The sequence below is a fragment of the Danio rerio genome, chromosome 19 (genome assembly GCF_049306965.1).
Source record: "Danio rerio strain Tuebingen ecotype United States chromosome 19, GRCz12tu, whole genome shotgun sequence".
NCBI classification, from domain to species: domain Eukaryota; kingdom Metazoa; phylum Chordata; class Actinopteri; order Cypriniformes; family Danionidae; genus Danio; species Danio rerio.
In genome coordinates, this window is record NC_133194.1 from 37,824,809 (window position 1) to 37,851,753 (window position 26,945).

At 37.4% G+C, this 26,945-nt stretch overlaps 1 protein-coding gene across 2 annotated transcripts in view; it reads right to left on the reverse strand.

Annotated features, from left to right (window-relative positions):
* Positions 1–2,969: 2,969 nt before the first annotated feature.
* The window catches only part of rnf19b (ring finger protein 19B), a 42,347-nt gene continuing 18,371 nt past the window's right edge, over positions 2,970–26,945 (reverse strand). Inside the window, exons 3-10 of one of the 2 annotated variants that reach the window (XM_005159660.6) lie at positions 19,918–20,117; positions 18,794–18,938; positions 16,839–17,001; positions 15,547–15,661; positions 12,782–12,922; positions 11,181–11,370; positions 10,913–11,047; positions 2,970–9,627 (exon numbers count right to left, since the gene is read on the reverse strand). In XM_005159660.6, the coding sequence (XP_005159717.1) occupies positions 9,210–9,627; positions 10,913–11,047; positions 11,181–11,370; positions 12,782–12,922; positions 15,547–15,661; positions 16,839–17,001; positions 18,794–18,938; positions 19,918–20,117 (1,507 nt within the window). In that variant the 3' untranslated portion in view covers positions 2,970–9,209. The remainder of the gene's footprint in view (positions 9,628–10,912; positions 11,048–11,180; positions 11,371–12,781; positions 12,923–15,546; positions 15,662–16,838; positions 17,002–18,793; positions 18,939–19,917; positions 20,118–26,945) is intronic. The other variant, NM_001202440.1, reaches the window with a different exon arrangement.

The window sequence follows — 26,945 nt, forward strand, 5'->3', positions numbered from 1 at the left end:
AAATGATCCTGCTCTTTACTTAAATGGGGTAGACTTTTGTAGTAAAAAATGTACAAACAAAGTTATTAGATTAATATTTTGCAAAAATAGAGCATTACAACCTAGAGGAAAATTTTTTTGGAATGTATATTTCCATGATATTGTGTGGAAAAAAGCTTGGATGCTTCCTTTTCGTTTTTGCTTGGGTAACAAGTACAGGGAATTACATTTAAAAATTTTACATAACATTTATGTTTGTAATCAAACATTAACTAAATTTACGCAGACGGATGGAAACTGTTCATTTTGTTTACATCACCCAGAGACGTTGATTCATCTTTTTTATGAATGTGAATATTCAAAAAAATTTTGGGAAGATCTATCATTATATGTCAAAAAAAAATCAGGTTTTAGTTTCAATTTGACCCCCAAAGACATTATTTTTTATTTTGTTTCAAACAATTTATCTGTGGAATTTTTATTGAATCTTTTAATTTTGTTCGGTAAATTTCATATTCATAAATGCAGGTTAAATAACTCTAAACCTTGTTTAAAGGTTGCTATTGCAGACTTTCATTTGTATATAGAATCGCTCCAATATATTAAGAGCGAAAAATGTATAAATACAATTATTGTGGCAAAGGAGCTTAAGTTAATTGATTAGTACTCTTGCTGTTAATTGGTTAAGTTAAAATATTATCAATGTAAAGACCTCTATGTTGTATTGTCTGTTTCATTTTTTTAATTTATGTAATTTATTTTAATTTATGTTATTAGTTACTTTTGAATTTTGGATGTCATGTTAAAATTGTATATTTGTTGTTCAATAAAAAAAAAAAAAAAAAAAAAAAAAAAAAAAAAAAAAAAAAAATGCACCGGTAGATGTTGCACATAAACGTTAGGGAGCAGTGTTGCTGCATTTTTGATTTTTGATAAATACTGGACAAGCTTTATTATAGTGTTCTTTATATAAGTTTATACTGTTATTTAATATATTCTATTAGCCTATTGTCAGTTGTCTTTAAACCAAGATTTAGTAGACTAATTTTGATGTTTGCTTTTATAATAGCTATTATTATTGTTCTTTTTATTTTATACACATTTTAAGGTTATTTTATTTATCGTTTTTATACTGTTACACAGTTATATGATAAATTATTTTTACAGCTAGTATTAAATAAGGTTTTTATTTCATATTTTGAGTGTTTAGTTAAAGTTGTAGTAATACCAGTTTCACCAATTTTTTCTTCTTAGTGTTTTAATAGTTTTACTTATTTTTATAACCTAGCATTGAATCTAAAATATATACATGTATATTTAAATGTTTTAACAATAACAATATATATGCTCACTTTATTAGGTACACCACCAGGTTGGACCCCCTTTTGCATTCAGAACTGCCTTCATCCTTCATGGCGTAGATTCAACAAGGTACTGGAATTATTTCTCAGAGATTTTGGTCCATATTGAGATGATAGCATCATGCAGTTGCTGCAGATTTGTCGACTGCACATGTTGCAAGTCTTCTGTTACTCAATATGCAAAAGGTGCTCTATTGGATTGAGATCTGCTGACTGTGGAGGCCATTTGACTACAGTGAATCATTGTCAGGTTCAAGAAACCAATCTGAGATGATTCACATTCTATGGTGCGTTATCTTGATGGAAGTAGCCATCAGATGATGGGTACACTGTGGTCATAAAGGGATGTACATGGTCAGCAACATTACTCAGGTAGGCTATGGCATTGACACGATGCTCAATTGGTACTAATGGGCCCAAAGTGTGCCAAGAAAATATACCCCACACCATTACACCACCACCAGCAGCCTGAACCATTGACACAAGGCAGGATGGATCCATGATTTCATGTTGTTGAAGGCAAATTCTGACTCTACTATCTGAATGTCGCGGCAGAAATCGAGATATCAGACCAGGCAACGTTTTTCCAATATTCTATTGTTCAGTTTTGGTGAGCCTGTGTAAACTGTAGCCTCACTTTTCTGTTCTTAGCTAACGGGAGTGGCACCCTGTGTGGTCTTCTGCCGCTGTAGTCCATTTGCCTCAAGGTTGGACGTGTTGTGCATTCAGAGATGCTCTTCTGCATACTTCAGTTTTATCGAGTGGTTATTTAAGTTACTGTTGCCTTTCTATCAGCTCGAACCAGTCTGTCCATTCTCCTCTGACCTCTGCCATCAACAAGGCGTTTGTGCCCACAGAACTGCCGCTCACTGGATATTTTCTCTTTTTTGGACCATTCTCTGTAAACCCTAAAGATAGTTGTGTGTGAATAAAACAGTAGATCAGCAGTTTCTGAAATACTCAGACCAACCTGTCTGGCACCAACAACCATGCCATGTTCAAAGTCACTTAAATCCCCCTTCTTCCCCATTCTGATGCTCAGTTTGAACTGCAGCAGATCATCCTGACCATGTCTACGTGCCTAAATGCATTGAGTCGCTGCCATGTGATGATTAGAAATTTGTGTTAACAAGCAGTTGGACAGGTGTACCTTATAAAGTGGTTGGTGAGTGTAAATATAACTTCAACATATATATTTTTTATTTTTCCCCAATATTTTAGAGCTAAGTTTTCAAACTTTATATGTAAAAAAAGAGAATATTTATTTATTAGGCTTGCATGTTTCTACTCACAATTAGACAAGGACAGATTGAACATCCTATTCATTCATTCATTTTTTTTGGCTTAGTCCCTTTATTAATCAGGGGTCACCACAGCGGAATGAACCGCCAACTTATCCAGCATATGTTTCACACAGCGGATGGCCCTATAGCTGCAACCCACCACTAGGAAACATTCATACCCAAACATTCACACACATACACTACGGACAGTTTAGCTTACCCAATTCACCTGTACCATGTCTAACTGTGGGAGCAACTGGAGCACCCAGAGGAAACCCATGCAAAAGGCTCCTCAAAATAGTCCAAAATTGCCATAATAATAAATGAACAAAAAAAGAGTCAAACGTGCCACAAAGGAGAAATGTTTATTTTCATATTGTTTTAAACACTCACAGCCAGTGCAGTTATCGTTGTGTGGATGTACAAAAACAATGCCAGATTTACCAAACCTTCTCTTCAGCATATTGCTTAAGTAACTGAATGAACACTCATTTCACCAGAACCAGTTTACAGTCAAATTATCAAGTAGTTTTCATGAACCTAAAAATATAAAAGCATTTTTACACAATCAACCCCCCCCCCCCCCCCCAAAAAAAAGCAAATGATGTGACCAAAAGTCTCTTTTTTTGTGTGATTACAAGACAAAGCTAATCCATCATTACATGTAAAAACTGAAATTTCTCTCTGCAGCCGAATATTATAATGAATTTCAGAAAGCAGAGCATGTTAAGAATGCAAAACCAAAAAATGTCAATAATTCATTACAACCAAAATTAAATAAGCAAAATTCCCAGAGAAGCTGAATGTCAAAGAAAAAAGGACGGGAGTGCATAAATATAAGCCTACAATGATAAATAGAGGGATAAAGTGCAGGAGTGCTCATCCATCCAATCAAAACATCCATCCAGCGGGTCCAAATAAAATTACAACTGCGCAAAACAAACCCAAAAATGATTCTGTGTGCTTAAGAAAGAGAAAAAAAGTAGGCCAAAAATCATAATAACATAACAATAACAACAACAGACATGCATGTGAATGGCAGTTCCATCCTCGATACTATTATACAGTTTAATAGCCAGCAATAAAATCAACACTGGTAAACATCCACACATACATCCATACGTACATCTCTCATTTCTCAGCTCAAGAGGGCACAAACAGTGTTGTCAGTGAGTCACAGACAGTGTAAGGGATCTGAGTGCATGTGCTGTGTCTGTAAGGCAGGCAGTCAGTGATTCAAGTCAAACTGTCTGCTAGTGAAGGTCCCATCAGTCTCCCATTGCACTGACCTCACTCTGTAGGGCTTTTCACACTTACGGAATGCGTTAATCGTCATTTACTGATGATTATAAAGAGTTTCTTTTGTCTGCTGAACACAACGAAAAATATTCTGAAGATTGTTGGAAACCGGTAACTATTGACATTCATAGTAGGAACACAAATGACTATGGAAGTGAATGGTTACAGGTTTCCAACATTCTTCAAAATATCTTCTTTTTGGAAAAAACTTAAACAGGTTTGAAATAACTCAAGGGTGAGTAAATAGTCACTTTTGGGTGAAATTTTACTTTAAATTTTATGAGGGACAACCAAATTTAATGGGTGAAAATGTCGTTATGATTTGCGATGTCTGGCACAGAGCAGTCTTTTGGCTTCTTGGATGATTTATATATTTTTTATCTTTGATAGTGATATAAGATCAACTTAACATAACTTGTAGATTTGAGCTAAATGAGTGTTTTGAAGGCTGATTCAATAGTGTGCTTTTGAAAGGTTGCCATGTCCACTTAAAACAGGAGTGTACAAACTTGGTCCTGGAGGGCCGGTGTCATGCAAAGTTTAGCTCCAACTTCCTTCAACACAGTTGCTTGCGAGATTCTAGTATACCTAAAAAAGAGCTTGATTAGCTGGTTCAGGTGTTTGATTGGGGTTAGAACTAAAATATGCAGGACACCGGCCATCCAGGACCGAGTTTGGACGCCCCTGACTTAAAATAAGGATGCTTAAAATGTGTCTTTGAGCTTAAAGGCACAGTTCACCCATATATGACTATTCTGTCATCATTTACTGACCCTTGACTTGTTCCAAACATATCTGTTTTTCTTCTGTTGAACACAAAAGAAGCTATTTTGAAGAATGTTGGAAACCTGTAACCATTGACTTCCATAGTATCTGTTTTTCTTACAATGGAAGTCAACAGTTACAGGTTTCCAACAATCTTCAAAATAGCTTCTTTTGGGAAACAACTCAGAAATATTTGGAACAACTTCAACAAGTTAAGGGTGCGTAAATGATGACAGAACCTTAATTTTTGGGTAAACTATCCCTTAAATTTCAGGAGTGACAACCAAGTTTAAAGGTTAAAAATGTCCTTATGAATTGCGATGACTGGAACAGAGCAGTCTTTTGGCTTCTTGCATGATTTATATTCTGATAGTGATATAACAGAGACCTAATATAATAACTTGAGAGTTGTAGATTTGAGCTAAATAAATGTTTGGAAGGCTGCTTCAAGTGCGCTCCCGAAAGGTTGCCATGTCCACTTAAAATAAGAATGCTTATAAAGTGTCTTTGAGCTTAAAGGGATAGTTCACCCAAAAATGACAACTCTGTCATCATATACTCACCCTTAACTTGTTCCAAACCTATCGAAGTGTATCGACTTTCTTCTGTTGAATACTAAAGAAGATATTTTGAGGAAAGCTGAAAACCTGTAACCATTAACTTCCATATATCTGTTTTTCTACTATGGGTGTCAATGGTTACAGGTTTTCAGCTTTCTTCAGAATGATTCCTTTTGTGTTCAACAGAGGAAACTCGTAAAGGTTTAAAGCCATTTGAGGGTGGATAAATATTCATTTTGGGTTAATTTAACTGATCCAGCTTCTGGATTTAATAAAGTAGACAGCTGCAGGTTGCAACATTTTAGTATATAGCTTATTTGTTTGTAGTTTAAGTGTTTGGGTTTATTATGAGCTTATTATGTTTGTTATGGCCTTGTCCTTAAATGCTGTTTTTATTATTTGTCACAAGATCTGGCAACACTACATTCTAAAAATGAAGGGATGTTTTAATGAGAAAACCCAGCTGTTGGGTTAAAATATCATTTAAACCTTTGAGCCAGTAGTTGGGCTTGTTTGTTCTGTACTGCAGTCAGTTTGGTTGTTCATTTATTCATTCATTTTCCCTCGACTTAGTCCCTTATTTATCTGGGGTCGCCACAGCAGAATGAACCGCCAACTGTTCCAGCATATGTTTTACGCAGCAGATGCCAAACAGCCGCAACCCAGTACTGGAAAACACCCAAACACTCTCACAATCACACACCCACTCATACACTACGGCCAATTTAGTTCATTCAATTTACCTATAGTGCATGTCTTTGGACTTGTGGAGGAAACCGGAGCAACCTTAGGAAACCCACGGGGAGAACATGCAAACTCCACACAGAAACGCCAACTGGCCCAGACGGGATTCAAACCAGCAACCTGATCACTGAGCCACTGTGCTGCCTAAATATGGTTGTCACTCCTGTAAGTTACTGTACCTTGTGTGAGCAGAACAGGATTAAGCCCTACGTGACGCAACTGAATTTATCTCTAGTGGGTAGTTTATCTGGGGTTAACACTTAATCCTGGATATTCACACCTGGGTTAACACACTTATTTGCATATTTGCTGTGTCAGTGATTGGACGAATGCAGCACGTGATCCGAGAGGTTTTTCCTGAATGGACTTGAATGAACTACAAAAGGTAAGAGTGATGAAACAGTCTTTTCTACACTTCAGCTGATGCTTTTCTCTTGAACTTGTGAACACTGAATTGATTATTGGTTTATAGTTATTTTGTGACTCCCTAAAGCACTGTTTCCCAACCCTGTTCCTGGAGGCACATCGACAGTAAATTAACTTCAGGTTTTGGAGTCTCTTCTTATGTTCTGATGAGTTCATTCAGGGGTTTTTGATTATGGAGAGGTTGAAAATGTGTACTGTTGGTGTGCCTTCAGGAACAGGGTTGGGAAACACTGCTGTAAAGCATGTGAATGACTGTTGTTTGCTATCTAGCTGTAAATTCGACACGTTTTATACTGTAATGCAGGGTTAACAGTGCAAAAAGTTGTGCTAGAACAAACCCTGCTTCTCGAATACCCGTCCAGTTTCATTAGCCTGTGGTAAAACTCTACATTTTGAATGATAAAGTCCGTGTGAAAAGCCCTCATACTGATCTGAAGTGTGTGTTTTCTGCAAGTGTATCTGTCTGCGGCGTAACATGAAGGGGGGTCACTTGTAGTAAGTTAGAGAGGTGTAACTTGCAGTTATCGAGATATCATTAAACAATGCGAGAAGTCACAATGAGATGTTGTTGGAAAGATGACAGAAAAACTCACCAGAGAACATTTTCAGCAAATGTTTTGATGAGTTTTCACCAAGTTTATCCACAACCTACTCATTTGATTTATTATTATATTCATTTATTTAGTAACCCCACCATGCAATTCGCTGACTTTATCTGTTTTGTCATGACAGTTCGTCTACTCGGTGTCGCCCCCTGTGGTTGCAAATAACAGTACAATGGCGAGCACGTCAAGCATGAAAGCCTCTGCAACTCACAGATGTACGTTAATAACTGTGATGGTTGGGTTCAGGGTTGGGGAAGGTGTAGACATTAATAACTGATGGTTGGGTTCAGGGTTGGGGAAAGTGTAAACGCAAATAACTGTGATGGTTGGGTTAAGGGTTGGGGGAGGTGTAGATGTTATGAATGATGATGGTTGGGTTTAGGTGTGAAGTATGTGTAAGTGTAGACGTTGACAACGATGAAGGTTGGGTTTAGAATTGAGGAAGGTGTAGATGTTAAAAATGATGATGGTTGGGATTAGGGTTGGGGAAGGTGTTGTAGACGTTAATAACAATGATGGTTGGCTTTAGGTGTGGAATATGTGTAGGTGTAGACGTTAATAACTGTGATGGTTGGATTTAGGGTTGGGAGGGTGTAGACTAATAACTATGATGGTTGGGTTTAGGTGTGGAGTATGTGTAGACGATAATAACTATGACTGTTGGATTTAGGGTTGGGGAAGGTGTAGACGTTAATAACAATGATGGTTGGGTTTAAGTTTGGGGAAGGTGTAGACGTTAAAAACGATGATGGTTGGATTTAGGGTTGGGGAAGGTGTAGACGTTAAAAACGATGATGGTTGGGTTTAGGTGTGGAGTATGTGTAGGCGTAGACGTTAATAATGATGATGGTTGGGATTAGGGTTGGGGAAGGTGTAGACGTTAAAAACGATGATGGTTAGCTTTAGGTGTGGAGTATGTGTAGGTGTAGACGTTAATAACTGTGATGGTTGGATTTAGGGTTGGGGAAGGTGTAGACGTTAATAACTGTGATGGTTGGATTTAGGGTTGGGGAAGGTGTAGACTCTAATAACTATGATGGTTGGGTTTAGGTGTGGAGTATGTGTAGGTGTAGACGTTAATAACTGTGATGGTTGGATTTAGGGTTGGGGAAGGTGTAGACGTTAATAACTGTGATGGTTGGGTTTAGGTGTGGAGTATGTGTAGGTGTAGACGTTAATAACTGTGATGGTTGGATTTAGGGTTGGGGAAGGTGTAGACTCTAATAACTATGATGGTTGGGTTTAGGTGTGGAGTATGTGTAGGTGTAGACGTTAAAAGCGATGATGGTTGGGTTTCGGTGTGGAGTATGTGTAGGTGTAAACGTTAATAACTGTGATGGTTGGATTTAGGGTTGGGGAAGGTGTAGACTCTAATAACTATGATGGTTGGGTTTAGGTGTGGAGAATGTGTAGGTGTAGACATTAATAACTGTGATGGTTGGGTATAAGTGGGGAGTAGGTGTAGGTGTAGACGTTAATGACTGTGATGGCTGGGTTTAGGTGTGGAGTAGGTTTAGCTGTAGACGTTAATAACTGATGTACAGCACCATCTTGCAGACAACATAGACATGTGGGTCTCCACAACCTAAAGTTACGCCTCTACTACAACTGACCCCTTCATGTGACGTCTCTGTCCTGCAGTCTGCAGACAGACCCTACTTGTTTTCTGTGCAAACCAGGCCAGCGCGACCAAAACATTACTAGCGCGGCGCAGGCATCCAACATGCATGCGGTAGCCTAAATCATACAATTTCCACGTCGTTTTTTAACAAAAGATGTAAAACAAACATACAAACAATACTGTGATGTGTCATCCATATACAAACCCCTCGCGTATACATGTGCTTGGCGACGTTTCGTTTTGTAGCATTATTTGTTTGTTTGTTTGGAAATTCTTCTGGTCACGACAGTACCGGATTCAACTTTTTTTCTCTCGCTCAATGCATTGCAGCACTGAGAAGTAAACACCGTCAGATGAATAACAGTATGGATTTTCTGAAGAGGTAGAGGACCCGTCCGTGCCCGATAATAAAACCAGGCGGGACAAGGAGAGCAGAGCGATGAGCAGTCAGTTCCACGAGTTGCCACTACGGTGTTCGGATAATTATAAAAAAGCAGCAAAATAACAGGTAAAGCGTCAGAAGCTTGGAAAAAATGGTTGGCTTTGTGCAATGGTGCGAGAGTCTCTCACACGTACAGGATGACATTGTCGGGACAGTGCAGGCTGTCGGTGGGGTTCAAGGCTCTGCAGGTGGCCTGCGGGGGCGCTCCGTGGCAGCTTTTGGGATGAGGCGAGTCACAGTCATCGGACGTGAGCTCGGCGATGTCGTCGGACTGCGTGTCAGACATCTCCAGGTCGCTGCGGATGCTTTCGGGCTGAGCAAGGGTGACATCTCGGAGACCCTCCCTGAGTGACATCCCTGGAGAAAGGCCCAGCGGGGAATCCATGACCGTCCTGCTCCGGCGAGAACTGCAGTCCTGAGGCTCCTCCCCCACGCCGGGCGCCATGGCAGCAGTGGGCGGAGCCAGATCCTCTTCAGTGGTCAGACACAGATGGCTCGGTTTGGTTTCAATGTCCACCTGGATCTCAAGGTTAGTGCCCTCTCTGAAACACAGCAGGTCAAATGGTCAGGCAAAATGCATTCTGTTCTAATGCAGAATATAGTTTAAGGACTTCTACAAGTTTAGCAGAGCTGCTACACTTTTATATTTATCTTAGGGATGCACTTTTGGCTTATACCAATAATTATTTTTACGTTATGACACAAAAATAATAATAATGTGTCTATTTAAAATGACATAACACAAAAAAGTAACTGTTTCCTTTTCAATTAAATATTGAAATGAATTTAGGAAACACTATAATGTACACTTATAATGTAAAAACTGAAAATTTGGGGATTTGTTAAATATATTTTATGGTGTTAATTATTATTATTTTTTTTAAGATTACAGTGTATCATTGAATTTCCAGTTTTCAACCTTATAATAAATGTATAATGTTTATAATGTTTCTCAAGCACCAAATCAGCATATATCTATGTTGATTTCACAAGGATGGTGTGACAATGCATACTAGAGTAATCAATAGAGTAAAAATTCATTTTTAAAAATATATTAAAATAGAATGTATTAATTGAATAATGACAAATATAATTTAGTTTGAAGATGTGATGCCTATTCTAAAACTAGAAAATATTAAATGCACACCAAGGGGTTCGGTGGATAGGTTTTATATGTATTAAGAACCTATTTTATCATATTCTAAAAATCTGAAAGAATTACCCTGCTGTTAAAAAATCTGTATATATCTTTGCATCCGCTTCATAGTGTTTTTGTCTTTAAATGTAGTTTGTCCTGCAAATTTAAAAAAAAAATTTTTTATTCCCATTATTTGTAATTGTTTTTTTTTCTTCCATCATCACTGTTATGTCATGACATGCATGACTCCAGACTGTTTAATTATTGTATTTGACCCAAATTATTATGATAAGCTGCCTCGGGATGTTTAGTTCTTGGGATGGGACTTGGGCTAAAACAAACACACAAAAAAACAACAACAAAAAAAAAATTGAAAGAAGGAAATAGTATTGTTTATTGTTGTATTGTTGTATTGTAAAACATTATGAAAACATTATTTTCCTTCAATAAAAGAAAAACTTAGTAATACATAATTAATAATTATATTATTAAATATATTGAATTATAATTATAAGAAAATTTTTGTTTTTCACAATATTATTGTTTATTGCTCTATTTTTCATCAAAAGATGCAGCCCTGGTGGGCATAAAACCTTATGAAACCTTACGGACCCTAAACTTTTGAACAGTAGGGTACCTTTATTTGTTAAACATAAGCTTTTATTACACTCATGATGCAATTTCCACACCTGTCAGGTAAGGTGTAAGAGGATGTGATTGATCCAGCCATGCCTCTCGTACTGGCACAATCACTGGCTGCCCCCAAGCTGCCCGTCTCCCTGCCAGCAACTTCCTTTCCCAGCTCCGTCCCCTGCACCTCCAGCCTAAAAACATAAACATGTTTCCATCAAAACAAGAGCCTCACCCATATTTACAGTGTACATCTAGAATATTTACCACACAGCACAGAAAACAACCCAGCACGCCCTTCTGCTGACCTCTCGGCAGCCCACACACCTGCTGTATTTTCCAGTCCTGGCGCCCAGAGCTCCTCCGGCCAGTGTGTTGAAGTGGGGCGTGTCTCCCAAACCTCCAGGAGCAACAGAGAGACCCTCACTGGGGGAGGTGGTGCTGAGGCCACTGGCTGCTCCCTCCAGACTGCTCTCGCCCAAACTGGGGGACTTCAGAGCTCGCCACGCGTCCGCAACTGCAGAAAGAAAAACAGATTTAGATTTACAGTTATGTACACTGCACATTCATTCAATTTCTTTTCAGCTTAGTCCCTTTATTAATCTGGGGTCGCCACAGCGGAATGAACCGCCAACTTATCCAGCATTGGTTTTACGCAGAGGATGCCCTTCCAGCCTCATTGGAAAATGTACACAGCACAGATGTAAATAGATCTAGGGCAAGTAATTTTGACATTCAGTCAATAAAACATGTGTTCTTATAATAAAATATTTATAATATTTGATCACATTTTTAATAAAACTAGTTTCTGTTTCACTAGTACTTATTTTTAGATCCTAGTATCTTTCTTCATTCTCTGCTAGTAGTTATATAGTAGCTGCTTGTGCTTATTTCTAAAATACTAGTCCATTTTACTAACAATTATTGCTAGCTATGTCCGAATAACTTAACGCTATTACTAGTATCTACACTCACGGGCCACTTTATTAGGTACACCTGTCCTACTAATCATTAACGCTAATTTCTGATCAGCCAATCACATGGCAGCAGCTTAATGCATTTAGGGATGTAAACATGGACAAAACAACCTGCTGCAGTTCAAATCAAGCATCAGAATGGTGAAGAAAGGTGATTTAAGTGACTTTGAACGTGACATAGTAGTTAGTGCCAGACGGGCTGGTTTGAGCGTTTCAGAAAATGCTGATCTACTGGGATTTTCATGCACAACCATCTCTAGGGTTTACAGAGAATGGCCGAAAAAGGGAAAGTAAGAGGAACTAATGATTAAGTAGAAGTATATAATAAGAAATAACACTTAATTGCTCCATATTCAATACAATATAGTCATATAATAGCAACTATCTCCTACATATTTGTCTATTATAACTGCCTTATTTTATACATAAATCTATGTATAAAATACTTTTATCTAATGATTAAGTACTAGTATCTAAACAAAAATACTAATACTTAGTCCTGTCATGATAAGGAATATTTGTTGTGCGATATATTGTCACAAAAATATGTGATAAGTGTTATTATTATCATTTTGAGATCATTAATGCCACTGAATATATAACTAGTGAATAGCTACTAGTACTTCATGGAAAGTACACAGTGGGTACGTAAAGTATTCAAACCCCCTTAAACTTTTTCACTCTATCTTATTTTTACAAATACAAATACTTAGGACCGTGTGATATTTCAGTTTTACTTTTTGAATAAATCAGCAAAAATGTCAACAAATTTGAGTTTTTCTGTCAACATGGGGTGCTGTGTGTACATTAATGAGGAAAAAATGATCTTAGCTAATGGCTTTCTGTACCCACTGTACTAGAAGATAGTAGTATATAGTAATAAATAGTGGTTTGGTTTATCCATTAAATGTTAAAGTTGCCCAAATCAATTGCACATTTATTTTTTTATACCTGTAATAGGTCCATCATCCTCATCGAAGTCTATTCTAACTCCTCTTCCTTTGCCCCGGCTGACCCCACAGCCCCCGCCGCGGCACAGAGAGATGGGCACGACACCATACACATACGCCAGCATGATGGGCACACCGATGCCTGGAGGGAACAGACATAAATATACAGCTATAGTTAACCTCGTGATTTTAACAGTTCAGGTTCATTCACATCAAGGACAGAGTAGTTCTAAAACTCATTTTAGATATAAATGAACAGCAGGGTCACACCACTACTATAACAAATAATATCTTGTTACCTTTAAAATCAAAGTCCATCCATCCAATCAATCAATCAATCATCTATATGTCTGTCTGTCTGTCTGTCTATCTATCCGTAAGTCCGACTGTCTGTCTGTTTATCTGATTGGCTGTCCGTCAGTCCGTTCATCCATCCATCCATACATCCATCCTAATCAGAGTCCATCCATTCTATATATCCATAAATCCTATATATTCATCCATCCATCCATCGATCTAAATCAGAGTCCATCCATTCTATTTTTCCATCCGTCCATTCATCCATCCATCCATCCATCCATATCAGAGTCCATCCATTCTATATATCCATCCATCCATCTAAATCAGAGTCCATCTATTCTATATATCCATCCATCCATCTAAATCAGAGTCCATCTATTCTATATATCCATCCATCCATCTAAATCAGAGTCCATCCATTCTATATATCTATCCATCCATCCATATCAGAGTCCATCCATTCTATATATCCATCCATCTATCTAAATCAGAGTCCATCCATTCTATATATCCATCCATCCATCTAAATCAGAGTCCATCTATTCTATATATCCATCCATCCATCTAAATCAGAGTCCATCCATTCTATATATCTATCCATCCATCCATATCAGAGTCCATCCATTCTATATATCCATCCATCCATCTAAATCAGAGTCCATCCATTCTATATATCCATCCATCCATCTAAATCAGAGTCCATCCATTCTATATATCTATCCATCCATCCATCCATCCATCCATCCATCCATCTATCAAAATCTGAATCAAATAACATCCATCCATCCAATTATGCAAAATCTGAATCAAATAACATCCATCCATCCATCCATCCATCCATCCAAAATCTGAATCAAATAACATCCATCCATCCATCCATCTAAATCAGAGTCCATCCATTATATATATCCATCCATTCTATATATCCATCCATTCATCCATCCATCCAAATCAGGGTCCATCCATTCTATCAAAATCTGAATCAAATAACATCCATCCATCCATCCAGCCAGCCATTAATCCATCTAGAGCATTTTAAAGGGCAGGATCTAAACCAATAAGCTCATTAACAACATCAAAAACTGTGAACCAGAGTAATGTAATTTTAATGGCTTGAAGGAAAGAACTACAATCCTATAAAGTATGAAAAATACAATTGAGAAATAGCCTAAATGTGAGTCATATGTGTGTAACGTATTTATTATCTGCTTCTTTCCTTTGAAACTTGCTGTCACACACATATAAAGAAGAGACATATACAGACATATATGTACAAACATAACAATCTGAATTATATGTTACCATATAGATATAAAGACCTGTGTTCGCTTTTTTTTTGCTACGATTGATAGGTGGAATTTTCTGTACAACATCATGTAGTAATTTAGTATGCTGCATTAATTAATTAATTCACTGCATTATTAAACATTTAAATGTATACAATAAATAACAAGCTCAGAGATTTATGCATTTCAGAGGTTTCTGCATTTCTCTATAGGGAAATTTATGTTTTAACTTTAAGAACTTCTTTTTGGACTACACCTGTGGTACAGTAGTAGCAAATTATGAGTTATATGTATAATAACTGTTTTTCACAACTGATTATAATATAATTCATGACATATCTTATTATGAACTGCAGTTAACATTATATCAAAACATCATTTCAGTCATGATGGTTGATTATATCAATTATGCTGTATCAATGTCCTTTTTAATTTTGTGCTTTACTGTCACACACTGCACTTTCACACACTCCACTGCACCAGAAGCTGCGGTGGCCCCTGAGGCTAAATGTGGAAATGATTGTCTATAGAGTCCCTAACAATGAACAGGAACTGAAGCCTTCAATCTTTAATCTTAACAAAGAACGTAAAAGGGGAAGTAGTCTATCCAATGTATGCAAATCCGTTATACATTGATTTGCTGTTAGCACAGTACTAAGAGCAAAGTCAATGAGGTGATCTGGACAGAAACAGATCAGCCTTGATTTGTAAACATGCCTAGAATACTCCACCAACAGCAGAAAGAAAGTCCAGAGGGTAAATAATGACAGCGGCTTGACAAATTTGCACATACAAAGCTTGATTTTAAAGGAGATTAGATTTTTTCCAGAGCACTTTATTGTACTGTGGACTTTTGTACAGCACATCCTTTAATATAGATGAATAGCTTTTTTATCATTCATCAATCATCAATCACTTTGAATAAAAGCATCTGCCCAACAAATAAACTGTGCTCACATGTTTTACAATGTTTTTAAGACTATATAACAAAACCTTGTTTTTTATTATATATTTTAAAATGCAAAATCTGAATTATCTTCAGTGTCACTTCGGGAAAATCATTCAAATATGCCTTTACTGTTATGGCGCATCCATTTATTGCATCTTTGCTAAGTAGTTCTTATTAAAAATCCTACTGAGCCTCTAGTGCAAATATGTTATTTCCCTGAGAAATACTCACCCACACTGACAGCAGCGATGACTGGAGCTGTGATGATCGACAGCGCCACACCTCCAGTGATGGCCAGATTCCTCCTGTGATGAGAGGTTTTCTTGCCCTCATAGTGCGAGTGGATCTGCGACAAACGGCAGCTTTGTTATTGCACTGTCATCAATGAGCTTTTATCAATGAGCAATCAATGAGCTTTTTAAAACTTGATATTAAAGAGATTTAAACTGATATGTAAATTCTGTCAATAAGTGTTCACCCTCATTTTGATGCAAACCTCTGGAAAACCAACCTGAGATATAAACCGAGATCTTTTTGAAAGCAACAGTTTAGATTTATTCAAAATTTCAAAAACATGTCAAAACAGATTTTATGCCTTCAATTGGAATATTATGAAGCTGCATGAATACTTTTGTGCACACATAAAACTAAAATAATGACTTATTTATTAAACAGTTTTCTTCTCAGTATCAGTCTAGGGCGCATGTTCACGAGAGTGCTGTGCAATGAAGAATACCCTCGATTCTGATTCAAAGATTCAAAGTGTTTTTTGTCATATCCACAGTAAGGAAGAGGTCCCCTGTATAATTTACAATATAAAATACTTATCTAACAAAATACACATGCAGTGCTCAGCATATATAGGCACACCCCTTACAAATCTCTCTTTTAAATTCAAATTTGTAATAGGAAGCTCTACAATATTATATTTGTGCAGATACATTAGATTAGTCAGTACTGAAGCCAAATCTGGAGCTTATCTAACAAAATAACTTATGATAACGGTCCAAAAACGAGTACAGCCAAATTGACATGTTATAGAAAAAAAGAGTTCCCACTTAGATATGCTTAGTGTTTATACGTAACAGGTTTGGCTTGCTGTCCCAGGAGAGAACCCTGAGCTCAGAGATACTTGAGCCCAAGGCTCCCGCCCGGTCAATGACCTAACATTTGATCAATGTGTTGTGAGAAAATGCATCAAAACAAAGAATTCATACTCAATCCACGCACTCATAGGGTTTGTTTGTTCATTCAAGTGATGTAGCAATTGATGAATTGAAGTCCACAACAAAATCCAAACAAGAGATCCGAGTGAATTTGAATTCAGGTTAACACCAGGAAATATTTATCATAATAACTGCAAAATTAATTGAAGTTGAGCTGGTTGAGCATGTTGCTCACACGCCTGATGGGAGGGAAACTCCCAGGGATTATAAGGAAATTAAATACCTGATAGCTGATAATGACTTAAATTGCTAGTAATATCTATAACGCTGTAGGGAAGAGTGTGATATAGGCATTACCTTGCGCCCAATGTAAACAGGAATGCCGATAACCATAGCAGGAACAGCAATGCCAGCGATAAGAGTGATGCCCACCGGTGCACCAATCAAAGTGCCCAGCTGCCACAGAATCTTCTTCTTGCGACTCCATGGCTTCTTTCCCCAGAATGTACAACCTGATGGACTGAGAGTAAAAAAAAACATTTTAATATTTTTAATAAGCATTCACATGGCAGGTTTGGTTTAGTTAATTCACAGTCTAGTTTAAATTGCTCTGTTGATGCAGTTTATTCAAACACGACACACTCAAACAGAAAACACACTTCCAAATGCACTCTGGAGCAGTTTGTCTGAAATATGGATGCAACACAGACCAAAATAATCCAGAACTGGCATGTTTATTCACAAGATACAACACTGAAAAGGACAGAATGCTGAAATATACTCTTTATCATTATGTTTGTTTGCAGTTCAGGCATTAAAATGCATATCTTTGTTTGTGTGTGTGATACAGGAATTCCTGCCTTTGTTTTGAATACTTTATGCATTTTATAAGCCCTTCACGAGTTCTCAGTCTCTGTAAATAATATCATATGTACACACGTACAGTGCTTAACATGAATAAGTGCACCCCATTTTGAAAATGAATATTTTTATCAATTTCTCAGTGAATACAGGTCATATATTTTGGTAAATTTGAACAAAACAGATTTATTAAATGGATATATTTATCAAAATTTGTTGTCACAAAACATCTTTAGATGATAGAAAGATGATACATTTAAATTCATGTTAAAAATTAAAAAAAATGACAAAATACAAAATTCAACAAAATTTTATACAATTTTTTTGTTTCTCTTGAATTTAGCTTTTCAGTTTAAAAAAAAAATAAATTTCTGCTATACATATCTAATGTATCCGCACAAATATAATATTGTAAATTTTCAAGAAAATATTCAACCCAGGCTTATTATTGACATGTATCTCTGTATACATTTCTGGACAGCACGAAATACGTCCCAGGAGGTACATTTTTTGCAGTTTTTGTTTCACGAATCCACCAGAGGCTGCTGTGTACGCTTTTCATTTCTCAAATTTCTCTCATGAGTGCCATTCGCACCGGCTGTTCATGCGTAAATCCACCAGAGACCGCTGTCGACTGACTGACTGATAGACTGACCGACTGATGACCGTCCGACTGACCAAAGCCCCCACCCACCAACTACCCTAAACCCAACCAATAGTGTTTTCAAAAGCACTGATTGACCCAATCACCCCCTTCCTTATATCCAACCAACAGCATTTTCAAAAGCAGTCCAAAAAGAGAAAACTCCTCGCGGCCGCCTGATTTTCAGATCTTACCACATTCTTACCCTGTTATTTACTTGTTTATTTTATTTTTTGCCTTTTTGTTTTAGTTTTACCAGCTTTTTGGAACTGTTCTTCATCAGACTCAAACCCCATCGTCGCAGTCAACTCTTCTCTGCGTCACAAGTCCACTGACATACATGGTGATGTACTGGGCAAACTGGTAAAAGCGCAAAAGTCATCCACACAGAGGTAAGCAGTCAGCTGGTAGCGCGAAAAGAAACAGAATCTGTCTGCGGCGTCACACCGCCCTGTAGCGTTCGTTTTAAAGACGAAATACAGCCATACGTAGCTCTGGCTACATAATTCGCTCTCTCTATAAATGTACACTGAGGTAAGTTTTCACAATGAGCCTGTGTTGAAAATATTACTTTAAATGAGTGATTTGTGAGGGGTGTACTCATATATGTTGAGCAATGTACAAAGAGTGCATTGTGTTTAATGTTTGGCATTTAAAAGCTCTATTTTTGTGTTTCTATCTTTAGGTTCACTCTTCAAAATGACAATGTGAATGCTATGTGAGCTAGTATTATTTATATTTTCAGTCCATACCAAAAGAAGTAAGAAAACATTCAGTTAAATTCCCCCTGATGTATGGCTGAGGGTACCTGAGGTAGTGCAGGTCTGAAATCTCCTTCATACAGAGCCAGCAGAACTCACAGCCGCACACAGCACAGGTCATGTGGTTACAGCTGCCGTCGTTCATCTTGATGATGTAGGCACCGCATCGAGGACAAGGCTTGATGTCATCAGCTGAGTGGGGATTAAAGGGTTGGGATTTAGAATGTGTGCAAGCAGACAGAATCTGCTGTAAACAATGTGTGCTGAGGAAGCGCTTTCTGAATGTCAGGCGGGAATAAGAGCGGGGAGAGACATTAGCAGACTCCTCCTGCTTTAATTCAGGAGGTTAGGAGACAACTTGAGGAGGAGGAGAGCATCCTTTAGGGAAATAGAAACCTCAATAATCTACAGTGAAACACAGAGAGGTTTAAAAAATGAAAGTGCTCGAGGGGGGGGAAGCATGCAGCAGATCAAATTATATGAGTGGCTGGTGGCACTCTTAAACACAATAAACCAGACAGGTAGAGCTTTCACAGTTTATTTTTAGCCTTTAATTTGTGGCCGTCTGTTTCAAAGTAATAAACGCTGTATGATATGTGCTTAGCACAGTAAACAAAGTAAAGCACTAATATGCTAAAGGTCCGTAGCATAACATATACTGGAAATTGTTTGCATTTGGTAGGGTGCTCAGGGGTTACGAGGGAGTTGCTTTGCATTTGTTATGTTTTTGTCCACCAGTCAAGTGTAAAGATTATAATCCAGATGGTTTCTAGATGGTTTCTAGAGGTGTCACTAGTTGACTCCCAAGGTAATACAGGTGCTATGCTATGTGATGCTATGGTAAGCGATTTATGCAATGCTCTGCTATGCTATGTGATGCTATGGTAGGCATTTCTATGCTATGCAACACTCTGGTAGGTTGCTCAGGGGTTACCAAGGAAATGCTATGCATTTGTTACGTTTTGGCCACTAGTTAGATGTAACAATTGTAATCCAGATGATTTCTAGATCTTGATCTTGTTGATGTCTAGGTCATTGCTAGGTTTATCTGTGTTGCTAGTTAGTAGCCTTCTAACTGAGGTATGAAGACCGCATCATTATTACGGACTCTAGACCTGACGTAAGTCTCTCTTAAGTTTATGGGATAGAAAGCTGATGATTGCATACTCACTGTGCCCCTGCTCGGCTGTGTAGCTGGGTGAATGGTTACTGTGCGTTCTCAAGGACAGCGCTCTCTGTTGGCGGGCAGAGTCACATGTCTGGTTAGGATGCCACGCTTGCTTGCAGTGGTAACAGAACTCGGCACCACACCCTTCTCTTCGGCACACCAACCTGGGGCAACTGGCACATCCGGAGGCAATGACTGCGAAACTGGCAGGAGAACAATGCAAACAGGTCAACAGACACTTCTAGAGAATCTATAATTTAAGTAACACGAGATATCATTACACCTAGCTGTGTGCAGTCTACTCTTACACTGAAGTATATGTTACAGAGATGGTATTAGATGGTAATAGTAAGGCAAGCGGGTTCTGTAGGATTACCATATGCACATGCTGTTGTATTCTGCGACTCTTTAAAGTAAAATTAGGAGGAATACTCATAGTGAAAAGTAATCAAATACACTAAAATGTAAGTATGTTCCTTGCTCAGAATCATTGTAATGTCAAATTCTTTTAAAAGGCAAGAAAAACACTAACAGGTACAGACATTATGGAAAAAACTGTGGGAGGATTTATTGCACTCTGTGTGTTCCTGCTCTGAGGGCTTCCAACTTATTCCAGTTGCAGTTTTTCCCCCTTTCATAAGAACATAGCTTGGTTGCCAAATTCTACTTCAAACCCAGAACAACTACATTATGAGCACAATGATGATGATGACACATATTATGAATAAAAAAAATATTCACAGTGGCCTAATGTAAGAATTTCCATGAATTAATCACTTTTTATTACCAATGTGTCATCGAAACCTATTAAAAACAAGACCTTGCTTGTTTTTTATGCGAGCCTGTAGACTGATTTCTACTTGAAGGCAATACATAATCTGTAGTCTTTATAAATCAAACGACCATAAAAGTGTGACTTCAATGAGCAGATCTTTTGACATGTGACAAATACTTCGACATCACAATGATAAAGGTTTTTCTTAACTGTGGTTTTATCATTTGTGTATGTGTGTGTGTGTGTGTGTGTGTGTGTGTGTGTGTGTGTGTGTGTGTGTGTGTGTGTGTGTGTGTGATTGTTATTGATAGCAAAACAAGCATCCCATATTTGCATCAAAATGTTGATCTCTGTATCTCGGATGACGTGTGGTATTATTATCAGTATACAGCAGCATGTTTTAACTCTTGAGTACTGTTTAAATGTACTATCCTTTTGTTATGTTAGGGATGAATTAAACTGCTGTAGAGATGCATTGGATAAATATTATTTTTACATTTTTTTGCATAAATCTGTAAATCAATCTCAGTGTTCTGATCAAAACTAAAAAAAACTAGTGTTCTGCTAAATTGCTTAGAAAATTACAGCATTTTAAGTCTTTAATTGGCAAATTCACAAATTATGTCACTAATTTATGGAAAAACACACAAAACTGCAAATTTTAAATATAAAAAGTAAAAACATTGGCTTTTATGCATTGTTAGATTTTATTTTTCTCTCTAATTTACTGTTGGTGGCTTTTTTGCCTCATTCACTTGCATTATAACCACATTTGATGGTGCATAAATACACAGTCTTTGTTTTTATTTACTCCATGTAGTTCTGAGAGCTGAGATGCATATTTAGATTTTCTCAGACACATCAAGATAAGTGTGTAAAGGTCATCTCTCACAACCACACATACACACACTTTAATTTCCTGTTAAACTCCATATAAAATCCAGGAACTAAGCTTTTTTTGCACAGGCTTATCTAAAGGGTTAATGGTTCCAACTGATGATCAAAAGTATAAATGACAAATGTTACCTCTTCCCAACAGCAAAAACTACCAACTATCAAAAATGCAGGATTATATGGTGTCATAGTTTTGTAATAAAAAATGTGGTTGTAATGGAAGTTAATGGGGCAAAAACAGCCACCAACAGTAAATTAGGGAGAACAAAATGAAAATCAATAAATAAAACAATGGTTTAAAGGCAATGATGTTTCACATGTCTGTGAAAGACTGTGATAAAAGGTCAAATCCAGTCCACAATTACTTTTTATATTGAAAATACGTCATTTTGTGTGTTTTTTCACCAAATCAGTGACATCATTTATGAACTTGGCAACTAAAGAGCTAAAATCCTGTCATTTTCTAAGCAATTTAGTAGTTTTGATCAAGATTTTGATCAAGGTTGATTAAAAGATTTATACAAAAAAAAAAATAATAATTTTAATCTGATGCATTTTTACAGCAGTTTAATTCAGTGGATGTTTTTATCCTGAACATAACAAATGACTAGTAAATTTGCTCAGAGTGTATTGTTAATTTTTTTTATTATTATTATTTCAAAGCATTTTCTCAAAATATAATTCAAAATACGATTTGTCATCAAAAATCATTCTAGATGAAAAACAGAAAAAGTTATGGCCTAATTAAGACTCAAAATCACCACAGAGTGGATGAAAACATCCCCAGCAAGGGTTAGTTGAAGAATACATTTTTTTTCCGGAGTATATCGGGACACTATGGCCCAAATCCAATTCTATCCCTTAGCCCTTACCCCTACCCCTCGTTTTGTGCATTCACTTGAGGGGGTAGGAGTGTCTCAATTCTCTTTAGCATGAAGGCGGAAGGGGAAGGGCTATATACCTATTTGAACTGAGATTTTTCAGGACCACAAGGGTTAAGTAAATTTACCAGAATACACCTGCTATAACGGCAGCATGGCTTCAACCGGAAGTAAGGAGATCCACAAATGAGTGTTTTTAGTGTCATTATTATAAATTTTTACAACAAACAAACACATGTTTTAATACAATCTTAACCGCATTCATGTTTTATCATCATGCTTAAAAAAAAAACGCTAAATAAAAACAGCTAAATTTAGCGATCTATAATCCATAATAATAACTCCTGTATAGCAGTCCCACAACATTCTGACTCTCGATGACACTCGAATACACTGTCAGAAAAATCTAGTGGCTGGGAATGAGCTTTTTACAGTGTCTGCTATAATAATAATGTTGTTTTTGTGTGTTTACATAGATGAATATGGCCCCAGTGTAAATGTGCAGTACAGTTACGATCTTATTTGCCACATTATATTATAAAATAATTTAAGCTTTCACTGATTTCCTGATGATAAACACCAAAAAATAACACGACTGGAATAACTACAGCAGCCGCGATCGTCAATCTCATGTGAAGCAAGAGCTCACGATAACATATGATGATGAGTGTGGGTGCTGTAGTGCTGTCCCATTTCTAAAGGGTAAACTTTAAAGCCCTTTCCATTCACACTCTGTTTCAAGGGCCAAGGGGAAGGGGTAGGGGTACAAAAATAGAATTGGCAATGGGCCTAACTTACGTTCAGGTTTTTGCACATTACAAGCTGACTGCAGTTCACTTCTTGGCTACCTGCATCGCTAATAGCACAGGTTTCTTTTAAATTCCACATATAAATATTAACAACCGGGACGAGTTGTTCCAGTGAAAGGAAGCTGACTTCTTCCTTCGAATTAAAACCTAATCCAACCTCCTCAACACTGACTTATGCGTGACACTTTTGCTTTAATTTCAGGTGCATGTTTCGACTTGTCGGGTTCTGAAGAAAGCATTCCTCTTTGAGTCGACACCTCATTAATCAGCTCAGCTGCAATGGAGAACTGTAAAATGTCCAACACAAAGAGCTTCCAATTACCTACACACACACACAGCCTACAAGTAGAGTCAAGCCGACCTCATTACACATGATTATGGTATCCCTGAACACTCACTAGGGCGGAAGACAAAGAAACCAACACTCTCATTTGAGCCTCGCAAAGACGCTGTGGCATGCAAACGGTCAAGCGAGTAGCCAATGATTGTCTTAATCAAATACCAGTCACGGTTTCCCATAGCAACTCTACCTCAGTGGCGCATCTCAGTTGCCATAGCAGCTCATCACTGAGGGAGAGAGAAACAAGCTGTTCCTTTCTCCCATTGGCAGCTCTGGCCTTTCAGTCAAGCTGAAGCGGAGCTGGTTGGGGGGCTGATGGGTAATAAGCAGCACCACTGACTGGAACTGATACTCCGGTAATTTACTGGGGAAGCTTTTCTGTCAGCTCTGAGACTGAATGAACCGAAAAGCTGTCTATCATCTAAGTTCTGAGATTATTTCAATTAAATTCAACTAAATTCAAGTTTATTTGTATAGTGCATTTCACAATAATTACTGTTTGAAAGCAGCTTTACAAAAAGGTTAAGGTTGCTAGTTACTTTAATTGTATTAGTTACTAATAACTTTAACTAATTAACAACTAAGAGCTTTTTACAGTGAAAGCTATTATGTACATTCACCGGCCACTTTATTAGGTACATCTGTCGAACTGCACTTTAACGCAAATTTGTAATCAGAATAACACACCATGTCATAAAGCGTGAATCATCTCAGACTGGTTTCTTTAACATGACAAAGAGTTCACTGTACTCAAATGGCCTCCACAGTCACTAGATCTCAATTCAATAGAACACTTTTGGGATGTGGTGGAATGGGAGATTTGCATCATGGAAGTGCAGCCGACAAACAACCTGGGACTAGTAAGGTGTACCTAATAAAGTGGCTGGTGAGTGTATAAGCATAGTCAATCTGCAGTTATATAGTAAATAGGTGATGTCATTGTGTACATGTTCAATCAGGGGCGGACTGGGACAAAAATTCAGCCCTGGCACTGTAGCCACACCAGTCCACATTACCACACCGAAACAGCCCCACCCACAGACACGCACATTCACTATTTAGTCTACAGATGGTGAAATAATATGACATTCTTGCCTATATGTATGGGTAACCTCGGATTGGGTCGACCCATCTTGAAACCAAGCGGCAGTTGCCGATTGGGCCAAATGCTTAACATTTATTATTATTATTATCATTATTATTATTATTATTATTATTATTATCATCATCATAATATCACATCTAGCAAGAGATAAAAGCTGTCTGCACTTAAAAACAATAGATATTTAAAAAAACTGACCGGCCCACATTTAAAAATTGGTCTGGCCCTTCTGACATTTGCCAGAATTGCCAGATGGCCAGTCCGCCCCTGTGTTCAATGAAGTGTATTTCTAGTATTTAATGCATGTGTTCTAGTTAACTAGATTTCTAATTAGACTTCAAAGAGACAAATGAGATTTTTGGATGAAACTTTTCGCATCCTGCATCAAAAAGTGCCACTCTTGCATTTTACAACTCTCAATGACGCTATTAACACCCTATTAGTCAGTGGTGTGACCTCTAATGGCCTCTTTGAAAAACTCCCAGTCCATCTAAAACCCCCTCAGTGGGCCTGATAGGAAGTGGCAGTGAGTCAAACATGCCGAGACAGAATCATGTCCCTTAAATATAGGTCACAGGCGCAGCATTATGATTGACAAACCTTGGACAGGTTGTAAACTAAAACACTCTCTCAGAATGACACACCAGTTAAAGTAGACTTCCCACACAAGCCCAAGTGTTCCCTATTGCAGTCCAAGTGCCTCCTACACTCGCCGAAGCACACAGAACACACACAAAAAAGTGTGAAATGCTTTCCTGTACTTCTACAGATTCTGACAAAGATCTGAGCTGTGTTAAGAGTTACATTTTAAGAAACACTCCGTTTTTTTAAAATAGGAAATAGGCTCATTTCACAAATCGCCTACAGTTAAAAAGTTGAGTTTTACCAGATTTGAATCTATTCAGCTGATCTCCTGGTCTGAAGAGGGCACTTTTAGCTAAGCTTAGCATGAATCATTGAATCGGATTAGACCATTAGCATCTCACTCAAAAATTTCAAAAAGAGTTTTGATAAATTTTCTATTTAAAACTTGACTCTTCTGTATTTCAATTGTGCACTAAGACTAATGGAAAACGAAGGAGCACTTTTAGCTTAGCATAAATAATTGAATCAGATTAGACCATTAGCATATCACTCTAACATTTTAAAAAAGTATTTTGATAATTTTTCTACTTAAAGCTTGAATCTTCTGTATTTGCATTGTGCACTAATAATATTGGAAAATGAAGGAGCATGTTTAGCTTAGGTTAGCATAAATCAATAAATCAGATTAGACCATTAGCATTTCACTCTAAAATTTCAAAAACAGTTTTGATAATTTTCCTAATAAAAGCCTGACTCTTCTGTATTTACACTGTGTACTAAGATTAATAAAAAAATGAAGGAGCACTTTTAGCTTAGCTTAGCATAAATCACCAAACTTGTTCCAAGAGGGCCGGTGTCCTGCAGAATTTAGCCCCAACTCTAATCAAACACACCTGAACAAGCTAATCAACGTCTTACAAGGTATACTTAAAACACCCAGGCAGGTGTGTTTCCTATTTAAAGTGTGACTCCTGACTGTATTTACACTGAGCACTAAGATTAACGGAAGATTAAAAGTTGCTACTTTCTAGGTTGATATGGCTAGGATCTATACTCTCATTCCTGCGTAATAATCAAGGCTGCTGCCGTACCATGACGCAGGCGCAATGATATTACGTAATGCTTAAAAAAATAGTCCCCAGCTAGGTACAAGGTAACATTGCTGCGTAATAGGATGGATGTATTGGTCTTAATACACAATGTAACTACAGAAGAGTCAAATTTCTTTTTAAATTGAGATGCTAATGGTTTAATCTGATTCAATGATTGTTGCTAAGCTAAGCTAAAATTGATCCAACCAGACCCAGAGATTGGCTGATTGGATTCAAAACTGAACTGTTTAACTCTATGCGAGTTGTGAAATGAGTCTATTACCAAAGAAATGGAGTCATAACATTATAAACTTGTTTAATTTCTGTAATAAAGAATAGCTTTCATCCTATTTAAAAAACTAAAATGTGGACCATTGCTGATTTTCATTCTGATTCAAGAGCATGTTAAGCCAGAAAACGAACAAAAAATAACAACCAACGTTTGAGCAATTTTTGGATACCTACACACTGGAGACTGTTTGACGAATAGCAATGCGTAAGCTCTGTTTTGAGGGTGTGGGAAGAGCTATGTCAGGCTGAAAGCAAGAGGGAAT